The sequence below is a fragment of the Microcebus murinus genome, chromosome 15 (genome assembly GCF_040939455.1).
Source record: "Microcebus murinus isolate Inina chromosome 15, M.murinus_Inina_mat1.0, whole genome shotgun sequence".
NCBI lineage: Eukaryota > Metazoa > Chordata > Mammalia > Primates > Cheirogaleidae > Microcebus > Microcebus murinus.
Window position 1 is genome coordinate 43,651,922 of NC_134118.1, and position 13,929 is coordinate 43,665,850.

A 13,929-nucleotide genomic window follows, 5' to 3' on the forward strand; every position below is an offset into this window, starting at 1 on the left:
AAGTGTTAAACATTTATTTTAACAAGACTTCCAGAGGTTTAAATAACCAAATTGATCTCTCATCCTCTGAGATATTTAAATTTACATGAGAGTAGGTGAAGAGAAATACTGCAATGGTGCTGGCTATGAGTATAAGAAGATTTACAATTTTCACTCCCTTATACACAAAGAGGTATGCAAGACTCAGGGTGCTACCATGCATATGGTGACTTAGTGCCCCAGCAGGGCCCCTGACTCTGTTATAATCTTTTTGTCTTTCTTTTTTTTTTAAACCACAAACAGCCTTTTTATGTGTAGTCAAGAGTCCCTTCTATAGGTCATGGGGTTTCAGGTTTTGAGTTTTGCGGGTTTATTTACATTTTTGTTTTTGGGTTTTATTTTTTCTTTGGCCTCTGATAATTGTTCATACTTCCTGTGAGCACAGAAAGGCCAGAATAATTATTTCTTCTACTCGTTTTGTAGTGTGAGGGTGTCCCAGAGTACCTAGCGGGCCAAACCTGCTGGAAACCGGAAGCCCCAAAGCCTCCTCCAGCTAGAAGCTCCCACTTCCTCCTCCTCCCCAATCACAGACCCTGCAGGGCAGGAAGTGACCCGTGCCTGGGGGCCAGCATCCTCCTGCTCCAACCAGGTCCTGCTCCAACCAGGTGTTAAATGCCTTACTTTTAAACCGGGCCATCGTTTATCTTGCTGCCCTATTAAAAAGTATAGATTAAAGGAAATTTGTATGTTTAAAAGAATTTATAAGGCCGCCTGGCGGGGTGGCTCACGCCTGTAATCCTAGCACTCTGGGAGGCCAAGGCAGGCGGATTGCTCAAGGTCAGGAGTTCAAAACCAGCCTGAGCAAGAGCTAGACCCATCTCTACTAAAAATAGAAAGAAATTAATTGGCCAACTAAAACTATGTAGAAAAAATTAGCCAGGCATGGTGGAGCATGCCTATAGTCCCAGCTACTGGGGCGGGGAATGAGGGGAGGAGGATTGCTTGAGCGCAGGAGTTTGAGGTTGCTGTGAGCTAGGCTGACGCCACAGACACTCTTGCCAGGACAACACAACGAGACTCTGTCTCAAATAATAATAATAATTTATAATCAAAGAAGATAATAACGAAGGACAATGTGGGGAAGTAAAAAATGTCACAAGCTAACTAGCAGGAGATGGGTCTTTTGGCTCCTGGACAACATAAAACGCCCTGGCCACCTCCTAAAGTAATCAAATACCATAAGATAATGATTCAGTTATCCTTGAATGTAGTTTCCTGGTGGGACTTTCTCACTGAGTAACATTTATGGTTTTTATAAAGTAAGTGTAATATGTAGCCACAGAGACTGAGCCATATATACTCTTTTGTAAAGAAATAATTTTTAAAATATCTTCATGTGCTGGCAGACTGCCAGTGCAGTGAGGGAGGCCTGGCAGCCCTTATCATCACAGATGGGGTGGTGTGCTGGTCCGGCTGCTCCCATGGGCTGGTGGTGCACGTTCCTTCCTGACTCTAAGTTCAGTGATTTCACAGTGATAGTCAGAATTGGCCAGGGTTGGAATATTTATACAACAAAAATCAGCCAAGGTTACAAATCAGGGTTTTTGTGTCCTTCATTTTGTTCTGGTTTGTCTTGTTTTGTTTGGAGAGCTGCTTGTTAAACATTTTTCATCAGACCACCACTCTGAAGGAGGGAGTTCATAGGGTTATGTGGAATGAGTCCTTTGGTTCTAACCTTAATTTTGGAGAATTAAACCCATACCCAGTAAGACTGTTTGTTCATCCATCTTGACTTATAACTCTGCAAACAACAAGGGACATTTTGTGTGAATCTTCTTTAATGTTTCTCAAAAGATGCTATGTACTACTATTGGTCAAGCTGCCCTGACAAAGCTTGAGACCCAATTACTAACATGTCTTTTTGATAACCGCCTTAAAACCACACATTCATACTTCTTGGAGATTCTTCACTATTAAATAAGGAGTATGTAGAGACCATAGCCAGAGACTTTATCTTCTACCTCAGGTTTTATGTGATGTTTTCCAAACCAAATTTTCTCTCTAAGTCCTGGGGATTCTTAACTTGCTGCAGATAAAATAGAGATTTTTTTTTTACTTAATTAATGCCAGTATTCTGTGTTCTTAACTACTAAATATAACTGATCAAATTGTTTCCCAAAGTAAATTTTCTAAAATCCCAAAAGGAATGGGCCATTTAGATAAACCAAAGTTTTATTAAATAACATTTAATTAGACAATTTATTTTATCAACTCATTTTAAAAGCTTGCTGAAATGTATTTTTTGCTTTCTATTTTGGAAGACTTCCATAGCCAAATGATTTTCAAGAAGAATTCTAGTTTAGTATTTCATTTAACCCAGAAATCTACCAACTTAAATGCCATGTCTATTTCAACAAGGCATTGGTCAGCTAAAAATATTAAACAAAAAAGGGGAAAAGCTCAATCGCTTTTGTTTCCTGAACTATTGGATAAATCATTATTTGACTACTTATTAGGTAAAATATATTGAGAAAGAGATTTAATACAGTTATATTTAATGAAGACAGTATGAGTGTCCAGTGTGTACAGTATCTGCTTTTACCATTTATACTGAGGAACGAAACATTGTTTCTGACAAGCATCTTTTGTCATTCCACTTGTCATTCCAACATTCTGCACACTTGATGACTAGGCAAAATAAAAAAGGCATTCTTCAAGGTATAGTCCGTCTTAGATATCTGGGTCTTTAAAAAGGCATTCCAAAGGCTGGCTGTTACTTAGTCCGTTGTAAGAGCTTTTCTCCTTTTTGTCTGAGTTTTCTGTAACTCAGAAAGTATCCTATCCCTGCCAGACAGAGTGTTATCTTATCCTGTGAGCCTTTCTATACTGCTAGCCACTTACTCGCCCCTTCCCATTTGGTTGGGGAGTGCCTGTTTCCTGCATTTAGTGATAACACTTGTATCTCACATTCCAAGAACCAGCCTCTCCTGAATGACTTGAGCTTAGAGGACTCTTTCATGCTTAGCTTCTCCCGGGGAAGGAACGCCATGAAGGAATAAGATTAAAAAGCTCAGACCCACACTGAAACGTGGCTAACTTCCCCTCCCAGTGATAGTTCCCTTGAAATGGATAGTCTGTCCGTTTCTCTCCTCTGACCCACCAAACATTTTATTCTCAACAACTCTCCAGCTATGACTTTTTTGTATGTTCCCAGAATTTGTTACTTCCTGATAATTCTAAAATTGGTTCCTTTGAAAAACCATTCTAAAACACTTTGTGAGTCAGTGCCCTTCCAAGCAAAGCCTCTGAACTCAGTTGGAAACCGCTTTCATTTTTTAACAATGTATAACTATACATGTAACACAAAGTTTGAGATATAAACTTGCATTTACGTCAGAAGGTGGTAGCCATTGGTGATCATGCATTGGACATAGACCATAGCTATAAGCAAGAAGGCCCTTCACAAGACTGGAGCAGCCAGTCCGGAAGCTCACTGTCCTATCCCCACTGCTTCTTATTAAGATGAGGTATGGTGGGAAATATTTATGCTTTTCAAAAATTGCTTACCTTGTATACTGAGTTATTTATAGTCTTTGTTCTGCCTAAATCTGGTCTGCCTAAATCATTTAGGCAGTTTACCATGACTACTTTTCACCCTTTTTGCTCTAAACCTATGTGTTGCTGTTTTTAATACTGTAAAAATGCACTGAATCCCAGAATTCCTACTCCTAAATATTCACTCCAGAGAAATAAAATTATGTCCCCAGTCAAACACCAGGACCAGAATATTCATAGCATTGCTCAGAATAACTAAGATAGAAACAAACCAAATTGTCAACTGGTAAATGGATAAACTGTGGTGTAGCCGCACAATGGGGGACAGTAGTCAGCAAAAGGAGAGAAATCATGATACATGGACGAATCTCAAAAGCATTGTGCTAAATAAAAGAATCCAGATACAGAAGACTAAGTATTGTATGGTTCCATTTATATTGAAATTCTCATAAAGGCAAATAAGTCTATAGTGACAGAAAGCAGATCTGTGGTTCCCAGAAGCTGAGAGATAGGGAAGGAATGGATTGCAAGGAGTGCAAGTCACTTTTGTGGATGGATAAAAATGTTCTCTGTTATGATTGTGGTGGAGGTCACATAATTACACACAGTTGCTACAACTCTTCAAATTGTGCATTTACATTGGTGAATCTTAATTCAAGTAAATTATTATAATAAAATTTTAAATGTACTGAATCGAACCTGAAATTTTCTAATCAAGCCTGCACTCCTTGTAAAATAACAGGTAACCTTGTGGCTGTGTTATGGTGTCATATGGGGTGTGAGGATCAGATTACACAGATGCTGCTCACAGCTCTGCCACTATGGGCAGAACAGGAGCAGGAAAAACTCTACATGATTATCAAGCTGTGGATTCTCTAGTTCTAATTTCACTGCAACTCAGTTTCCCATTCATAACATGAAAGAATTGGGCTAAACCAGACCTGCCATCCTATAGCCCTCCAGTTCATTTAACCCCTAATCTACACAAACCTTATTCAATATACCCTATTTAAGGACCACTAAATCTGGATCATGTTAAAATACTAGAGTCTATTCTGAAAGCCTTTTAATTACAATATTAATATTTGTAATGGAAGAGGTAAGTGCGTTATCATTCAGATAATTATTATCTAAAAATAGGTTGAAGCACCACCAGTAGGGGGCAGGCTTCCTGTTTGGGATTCCATTTCTTCTCATCCCTGTTCCTTCTCATATTTCTATAGGTTCTGCCACGGGCACGGTTCCTCCAGCAGTGTTCTCTTTTTCTGATTACATCTCACGTCCCGAAGACCACACCAGCATCCTCCGCTTTGGCAAGGATGAGACTGAGAAGACCTGCCGGGTCCTGATTGTCGATGACTCCCTTTATGAAGAGGAGGAATCCTTCAGGGTTTCACTGAGCCTGCCAGTGGGAGGGCGATTGGGAGCCAAGTTCCCCACCACCAAGGTGACCATCCTGGCTGATCACGCTGACGGTAAGTCCATTTCCTGTTTAGGACTCTTGGCAATAGCTGCCTTCTTCTTGCACTTTCCCTCAACAGTTCAAAGGCAAATCTAGCTTAAATGATCTTTTAAAAGACTATTTTGTGTTCTTCAAAAACTGTAAGTAGCTTTTCAAATACATAGACATCACCAACACCAAGGACAATGTAGCAATGCAGGAAAATTAAATATTTGTGTATATCTTTTAAAAAAAAAAGCAAAAAAAAAAAAAAAGCACAGCCCAAGGAGGTGACCTAAAACTTGGAAGGAAGCCAAGAAGAGGACCTAAATCAAGTATCTACACACCCAACCAGGACTGCCCTAAGAGCACCCTCATCTTAGCAGCGTAAGGATCATCCCTCCCTCACAACAGTAAGTGCATGAGTCACCAGGTGGCACAGGGGGCCTCATGTGTAGCAACTGGACTTTCTCCTAGGATGACCTGGCAGGACATTTGGCCCCAGTCCCTGGGGAGCCCAGCTGAAATTCAGCCAGAGAAAAGTTCTCCTCACTCCTCCAAGCCAGCCCTGTTCTCCCAGATGTGATAAGAGGCACCAAGCCCAGTATTATTTTTCTAGGTCTCAATTGCCCTTTCTATAAGGAGCACTTTAAAAAAAAAAAAAGGGTTATAAAGACAGGCCAGGATGAGACTATTTTATTACTAGGCTCAAGTTGGTTTTACTGCTTCCTCTCTCACCATGCCTCTGTGAGGATCTGAGTGGCTGTGAGTTGCTGTGCTCAGATCTAAGCAGGGTTAGACTGGGCTGCTGTTATAGACCCCAGATAAATGTGACTGCTGTATAGACAGCACAGAGCTTCCATTAATCAGAGAGCTGTGCCAAGAGATAAACACAGATTGAGTTTGAACAGTGTATATTTGCTCCAGGTGGGTATGGTGAATATATCATGTACTACATTATTTTGTTTGAGATTATGTCTTTAAAACAACCATAGAACAAGGGAAAACATGACTGAAATTAGAGGTGTTGTTTTGTTTGTTGTGTGGTCTTCTCAATTGCTTTGCTTAGTACTATTGCACCCTATGGAGCGGAACTCAGAAATGTGCTATAGACCAATTTTGCTCCATTAAAAAGAAAAAAAATTTCAAGGACTAAGCTCAGTTCCAAAACACAAGTTTACAAGTATCAAAAACTAAGAATAAGGATAGGCCCTGAGGTGGATGCTTTCGTCATTGTATGCTTTTCTTCTCAAAAATTTCTTCATTAGATTTAAGATAGCAATTGTTTTTCTTAAAATAATGTGTATGAATTTTTAGTATACTTCTCTATGGAAGTTTAGTATTTTATTTTATTGTATTTTCTTTAAACCAAAGAGATATCGGGGAGTGCCTACTAGAAATATTAACCTCGATCATCTAGTTTTATTGGAAATAAATTGTTTTGGAAAGAGAAATACCACTCACACTATCTTATATACAAATTACCTCCTGTTTTCCCGGCTGGGTGCGGTGGCTCACACCTGTAATTCTAGCACTTTGGCATGCTGAGGCGGAAGGATCACTTGAAGCCAGGTGTTCAAGATCTGCTGTTTTCCCAGCAGAAGAGAAGACATTTTCCTATCCTCCATCTTTTGGTATCCATCCTGTTCTGTGTGGTTTCTCAAAGTCTACCATCAGTATTTGTTATCTCACCTGCAGGACTTGGCATCAGATTTCTCTGAATAGGAACACTGAACTCATTTTAAATGTTGATCATATCTCTTTTGAGAGCTTCACTTCCCAACTTGCCTTATTTCCGTTCCCTATTTCCATTTAAAGAACATTGTCTTTTACAGGAGATAAAAATGCATCTATGGCTGTGGAATACACTTAACATGAGCACGATGTGGCCAAACATCATGCTCCCATCATTGCCCGTCCTTGGGAATCATTGCTAGTATCTCAATTTTTCAGCCAGAGCTAAGGTGAGGACTATCTGGAAACTATACTGAGCTTTGCGGAGGAGCTGTTTTCTCTATTACAACAAATCTCCTAATGTGCAATGCATAGAGCATCTGGAAAGAATTTCGTGATGCTTTTTCCAAGTGGCACTTTCCTCTCATACCTTATATTTTACTGTATTCTTACACTTTTTTTCTCTGAACAGCAACATAACTAATCCAAATAGTTTTTTATTTTTCTTCTTACCCTTCCCTAATACCACACAAGATAATTTCTTTGCTAAACAATCAGGTCACTTTGTCCAAACTTAAAAAAAAAAAAAAAAAAAAACCTTTGTGCTGAGTTAAAAATATATCAGAACTGAGTTAAAATTATCCATTTGATAAATCCTTGAGTACTTATACTGGCCACTGTGTCACGGAGAGTACAATGACATACAGAATATGGTCCCTGACCTCAAGAAGTTTATAGAGCTCTGATATGAAGAATAGTACATTAGAACAGTAGCTTTAACATTTTCACTTTCCAAAGAGGTGCTAAATTAAGGGGAGGGGCTCTATGGAGATCATTTGGGAAGTGTGCCCTCTGCAATGTGGAGGACACAGTGGATTGGGATCTGGATCTGCCTGGAAAATCTCAATGTGGGAGATCAGCTGGTTAGTTGCTTTGATGGGTGAGCAAAAGAGAGGGATTGCACTGAGATTAAGCAGTGTTCCTAGAGTTCATCAAGGCAGAGGATGCAGGAGGGTTACTGTAGGCCACTCACGAGCCACGCATGCAAGAGACAGCCAACATAAACTTGTCTTGGGTCTTGTCCAGAAGTACCATCTGGAGGGCTGAACAGTCCTCAACAGAACTTTCACCAAATGCTAATGGGCTGAGGAAGGATTAAGTGACCAGCCAGAATGCAGATGTTTCATCCTTATCAAGGGAACTGCAGATGAGAAATACCCAACTATGAGAGTGAGAGGTCTTCAAAGAACTCACGAAAGTGTTTGTGAGAAACAGAATCAGTTTTTCTTTCATCTTCTAAGACCAGCGAGTACTGACAACCATGGAAATATACATCAAGAAAGAACTTTCCTGCTTGTCCTGCCTCTCCTCCTCCTTTCCTGTCCCAACCTTGAAGGCATCAGAAACATTCATGGGCCATAATGGGGAGAAAGTTCTTGGTAAGAGAGGATGGGATATGCCAGTTACCCTGATCTGATCACTTTATACGTAACAAAACACCACTATGGACCCCAGAAATATGTACAATTATTATGTCAATTGAAAAAAGAAAAGGAGAGGATGTCCCCACCACCCTTCCCTAAGTGCAGGCCTCCCCCTAGCTGCATGTCTGAGTTGAGCAATAGCCAGTGTGACCCATCACTACAGTAATAAAACTATTCCAAATGTTATGGAAACACATGGTAAAGGATGATTAATTTCTCAAAGGAATTAAATACTGCTTTCCAGAGCAAGTAACTTTTTATCAAAGTCTTAAAGAATGAGTAGGCATTCAACAAATTGGCACGTTCCAGCTCAGAGACCATCACCTGCAAAGATGGAGACTCATAAACTCATGCTGTGCTGGGTGCATTGTGAGCTGTTTGGTGTAACTGGGACACGGGGCACAGAGTGGCGTACCGTACCAGATGATTCTGGGGAAAAATGGATTCAAGAAAACAATTTTAAAAAATGGACTCAAATCAGAGTATGAGCGCTCTTATATGCCATGGTAAAACTTCCCTCAGCAGTTGAAAGATCTGCTAAAATATATCTTGAGCAAATAATATTTATTAAATCTGATATCTACCCTTCAAATTTTTAGCTTTAATTCAGATATGCTTTAGGATTGCAATATGTTTGCAAAGGTGTCATCTCTAAAACTAATTTTCCATTTTACAATCTCAGGGGATCATTCATCCATGGAGAAATTGTCTTAATGTTTACATTTTTTTGCCTATAGATACCACAGCCCAAGAAAAACGTTCATTTCAAAATCTTTTTCATGACAGTGTTTATCTAGTGTAACTGCTAAACCTGCATAAGTTCTTAAATAGTCAGCTAAGTTCATAAGCTACTTTTTAGAAGAGAGTGAACCGGGTGTGGATGGGTATGTTTGCTTGGCCAGATCAACATTCCCACTGTCAAACTTTTTGTCCTTTTAGAAGACATACTTTTCCCTTCCACATGCCCCTGAATCATGGTGCCTGTGCCGGTCTCCTTCAGCCTCCTCTTTCTCGGGAGCCACTTCTCAGCCTCTAGGAGTGCATTTCTGGCATCTTAGCTAACTCAATTTCTCCCACTCCCCGACCCACCCAACCCCATCCCCAGCCCTGGGGTGTCTGTCTGTCCATGTGCTCAGCAAATGCCATAGAAAAGGCATGGCAGCAGTCTCCAAACTCAGAATCCTAGCTCAACTGCTTCTTTACATAAAGAGCAATTTTCTCCCGACAAAAAGCCTCCTTAAACTTCCCATCTTTATCCAAACAGTAGCTGACTTGAGTAAGAGGTGATTGGCCAATTTTCCACAATAGGAAAATTTCTTCTATGTGACAGAAAGCTCTTAAAACAGAAAATGAATAGAATCACAACTGATCTTAACTTGTGGCACTTCCTGGAGTCAAAGTCTTGGCATGTGAGTCTTTCATGTGACTTTTTGTGTTTTTTCTTTTCTTCCTGAGCTATATATAAACGGTACCTGTGGGATCTGTCAAGTCTGACAGTTGTGACAAATGCTCAGGCTCACACAGGGCCAGAGGAGACAGTATGCCTGGGAGCCAAAGCATTCTCAGTTTGTCCTTTCCTGACTCCCTAGAACCTGCCCTGCACTTTGGGGATGCTGAGTACCATGTGGATGAAAGTGCTGGCTACGTGGAGGTTTGTGTCTGGAGAACAGGCACTGACCTTTCCCACGCATCATCCATCACCGTGCGCTCCAGGAAGACAGAGCAGGAGTCAGCAGAAGGTGAGTGGGCCACTTAAAGAATGTATCATCATGATACGTGTCTATGATGGGGTCCAGTCTGTCAAGTGTACTCATGCCTCGTCTTTGTTGATGAGCTCTGATTTAAAGTTTCTTCTACCTGAGCACACAGATTGTTTGTATATATTACAACTTCCGCTGTTTACAAAATAAGTAGAATATTCAAACAGCAGCCCTTATGATTCATTTGTTACCCACTTGCTTATTATGGGCTCAAATTAATTTTCCAAAGTTCACAATATTTATAGATCCATTAAGCTGCTCATAAATAATATTTCAGACGAAGTTACCCCCATAATGACAGAGCAAGTCCCAACTGCTGGAAGAATCCAGTCACACATTAGACCTTTGAGGACCAGGTTTTCACTTGTGACTCTTGGGCATTTTCCTTGGCTTTTGTTATGTCCCACTCACCTTTGCATGTCCTGACATGGATGATGAAGACCTCGCTGGCAGTGGGGCTAGGTGACTCTGGATACCACTTCCTCTTGTGAGCCTGTCAGTTGCTTTACCAGATAAAAATAGCAGGACCCAATAGGAAAAGAAAGAAACATTCCCATCTACACTGATGCCCACATTTTCTAATTTGCGGCCAGAACCTTTTGGTCTTCTGGGATAAGGATGGCCAATGTAATTCAGGACTAGCATAATACACATCTAAAACCCATGAGAATAGTTTAAGATAAAAGCAAAGTAAAAGCAAAAAGCCTATAAATAAAACTCAGGAATCTAAAAATCTACACTAGCTGATGAGGCATAAAGAGAGTAAAATATACATTTATCTATGAAAATGGGAACCCAGTTTCATCATGTACCCAGAAACTGTTAAAGAAAATTAAGAAGGCCATTTTGTTTGCCTTTGGAATAATCAACATGTTATAACTCTTCAGTGAATATATCACAGGATACTGTACATCAAACCAGTAATGATCCTTACTAGTTTTCTTCTTTCTTTTTTTAATTTTCAGAGAGGGTCATTTCTTACTGTATGTATCCATGGAACCAAAAGTGAATAAACCAACTGGCATATTGGAACTTTTTTGCATGGGGTTTGGAAAAGAAATTCAAATTCAATTTATATAAATCCCTTTGCATAAAACTTATGATGCTTCTGCTAGTTCTCAGGTAGGGATGGACTGAGAAGTAACGTCCATGCTTGGGGTGGTGATTCATGGGTTTAAGCAGGAGAGTGCAGAGCAAATAGTTTAGACTTGATATGTGACAACTGTTCAGGCTAATTCACCAACTATTAATTTTGCATATATAACATATGATTATAATTTGTTAAATTAATAATAATTATAACTTGATGCCTACAATTTGCCAGATACTGTGCTAGTATCTTTGCTGTATTATCTCTAATCTTCACAATAACCTTGTATGGTAGCTATAATTATCCCCAGTTTGAAATTGAAGAGACTCAAAGAGATTAAATAATTTATGCAAATAAACAATGAACCAAGATTTGAACCAAAGTGCATGAGATACAAAACTTTCTTTCCCAACTTGGTAATTTTCACCATAATCTTGTTTTGTTTTCTTGATGCCTTTTTAAAATTAAAAAAAAATAATCTCAAACTTACAGAAGAGTAACAAGTATGATAAAATTTCTTTTTCCTCCGACCATTGAGAGTTAGTTGCCAGTGAGTCTGGAACCACCTCTCTGAAACTTAGAATGTATTAATAATTCCTAAAAAGATGTTCTTCTATGTAACTACAGAACAAGCATAAAATCAGGAAATTAACTTGATATACTTCTATAATCTAATATATAGACCTCATTTAATTTCCATGAGTTGTCCCGAAATCATTCTTTATAAGAAAAGAATCCAGTTCAGAATCACACATTATATTTAGTTGCCATGTCTGCTTTCATCTCCTTCAATCTAACACAGTTCCTTTGTCCTTTCTTGACTTTTATCACCTTGATTTTTTAAAGATTACAAACCAGTTTTTGTAGCTTATAGAATGTCCTCCCAATTTGGGTTTGTCTACCTCATAATTAGATCCAGGTTATGCATCTTTAGATGATATTGTGTTTTCATTGCATTCTATCCAAAGGCACACAATTTTAATTTACCCATTATTGATGCTGTTAACTTTGGTCACTTGGGTAAAGTGGCACCTGCCAGGTTTCCCCACGATGTTACTTTTTCCTTTTACAATTAATATTTTATGAAGAGATAATGTGAGATAATGCAAATATTCTGTTCCTTGATTTTTTAATGTATTAATTTATATCACTCAAGGATTCCCAATTAATTCCATTCATATGTTGCTATCATCACATTTGATGACTTTTCAAATAAGTAGCAAAGAAGCTATGTGGTCAGGTGGGCTGCCTTGCAAAACTGATTGATAACAATCCAGACAATGGCAGAACTTCATGGCTGAGTAAAACTGAGCAGAATACTGCAAGATTCAACCAGATGTCTGGCAAAGGTGAATGAGGGAAACCTAATCAAAATAAAATTAATGATATTTATCTTCAAAGTTAAAAAAGACAAATCCTTTCATTTCAATTTGAAGCTGCCTTCAGAGAGCCTTCAGTGTAATCAAGTGGGGTCTTTGTGGAAGTGCTTGGAAGGTGATGTGCCTGGTCTAGACATGTGGAGCACTGATGAGGAGGGCACAGGGGCACGGCATTTGGTAGACTATGGAAGTTTCCCCTTTCCAGTGATCAAGCCCACAAAATATGATTCTGGGAGTGCTGAGTACAAAAGAGAATGTGGCAGGGTTGATGAGACCTCTCATTTTTCTCTGAAGGAAAACTTAGGACAGTGAATCACACAGTCTCACTAGTGCCTTTTCCTTTTCCACCAGCTGGAATAGATTATGTTGGGATCATCCGAAATCTGGACTTTGCTCCAGGAATGCGCATGCAGACATTCCAAGTGACAATCCTTGATGACGTGGAACAGCCCATCTTGGAGGGTCCAGAGAGGTTTGAATTACTTCTCCAGATGCCTATGGGTGCGGTACTTGGAGAACCAAATAAAACCACCATTTTCATCAATGACACCATCAGTGACTGTAAGCAGAGTGCTTGTACTTCCTTTCATTGAAAGACAAAGGGAAGGAAAAACAGCCAAAACAACAACAGAATGTCTCCTAACAACAGAATGAAATTCTACTCTTTTTCAACAACCCTGGGATATCAATGATATTGTATTGTCATTGGTGTTATATTCTAGTGATATGTGCAAATATAATTTATGTGACTGCATGGGGATAGAAATATATATATACAGAAGAAAGGATTGAGCCCACAAAGAATTAGCCTGTATTCTTGTTATCCTTTTTCTATTTTCTTTTACTTTCTTTCTGAGGCCAGTGAAACCCATTGTCATCAATTAAGTCAACAGTTAAGATGAAAGGATCACCCTCCCTTTACTGGTTGATGCTGGACTGAAGCATTTTTAAACTACACACACACACACACACACACACACACACACACACACACACACACACACTGGTTGATGCTGGACTGAAGCATTTTTAAACTACACACACACACACACACACACACACACACACTGGTTGATGCTGGACTGAAGCATTTTTAAACTACACACACACACACACACACACACACACACACACATATATCTCCTCCTTTGGTTTTTCAGGTTATGATGATGCGAATGCTCTGACTAAAATTTGCAGATAAGCCTAAAGCTCCTTTTCGCCAACAGTTCAATTTTTCTCCACAAGTCTTTATCATAGCTGCTAGGCAGGAAAATTTTTCGACTCTCCCTTCTTCTGCACTCTTTTGTAAAAAGAATAATAAACAATAAAGTGATAAAAATGCAAGTAGCAAAAAGGAGAAGAAAGAAAAGTGGAAGATTTGCATAGTTTCCAAACTGTCCAATTAGTTCTTAACTAATTTTAAATTAATGATATACATATAGCCATTAGTAGGCCTCCACTAATGCCACATAAATCAAAGTTTCCAAATTATTTTGAAAATGACACCTTTGTGCCTCATTATTTTTTAAGGTATTTCTTTTGCAAAACTTTTTAAGACAGACATTAC

The 13,929-nt window shown here is 39.2% G+C and overlaps 1 protein-coding gene across 1 annotated transcript in view; it reads left to right on the forward strand.

Moving 5' to 3' along the window:
• Window positions 1-13,359, forward strand: part of FREM3 (FRAS1 related extracellular matrix 3) — a 68,131-nt gene extending 54,772 nt beyond the window's left edge. Inside the window, exons 6-8 of the mRNA XM_012783804.2 lie at window positions 4,758-5,009; window positions 9,723-9,872; window positions 12,714-13,359. Of these exons, the coding sequence (XP_012639258.1) occupies window positions 4,758-5,009; window positions 9,723-9,872; window positions 12,714-12,955 (644 nt within the window). The 3' untranslated portion in view covers window positions 12,956-13,359. The remainder of the gene's footprint in view (window positions 1-4,757; window positions 5,010-9,722; window positions 9,873-12,713) is intronic.
• Window positions 13,360-13,929: the final 570 nt, after the last annotated feature.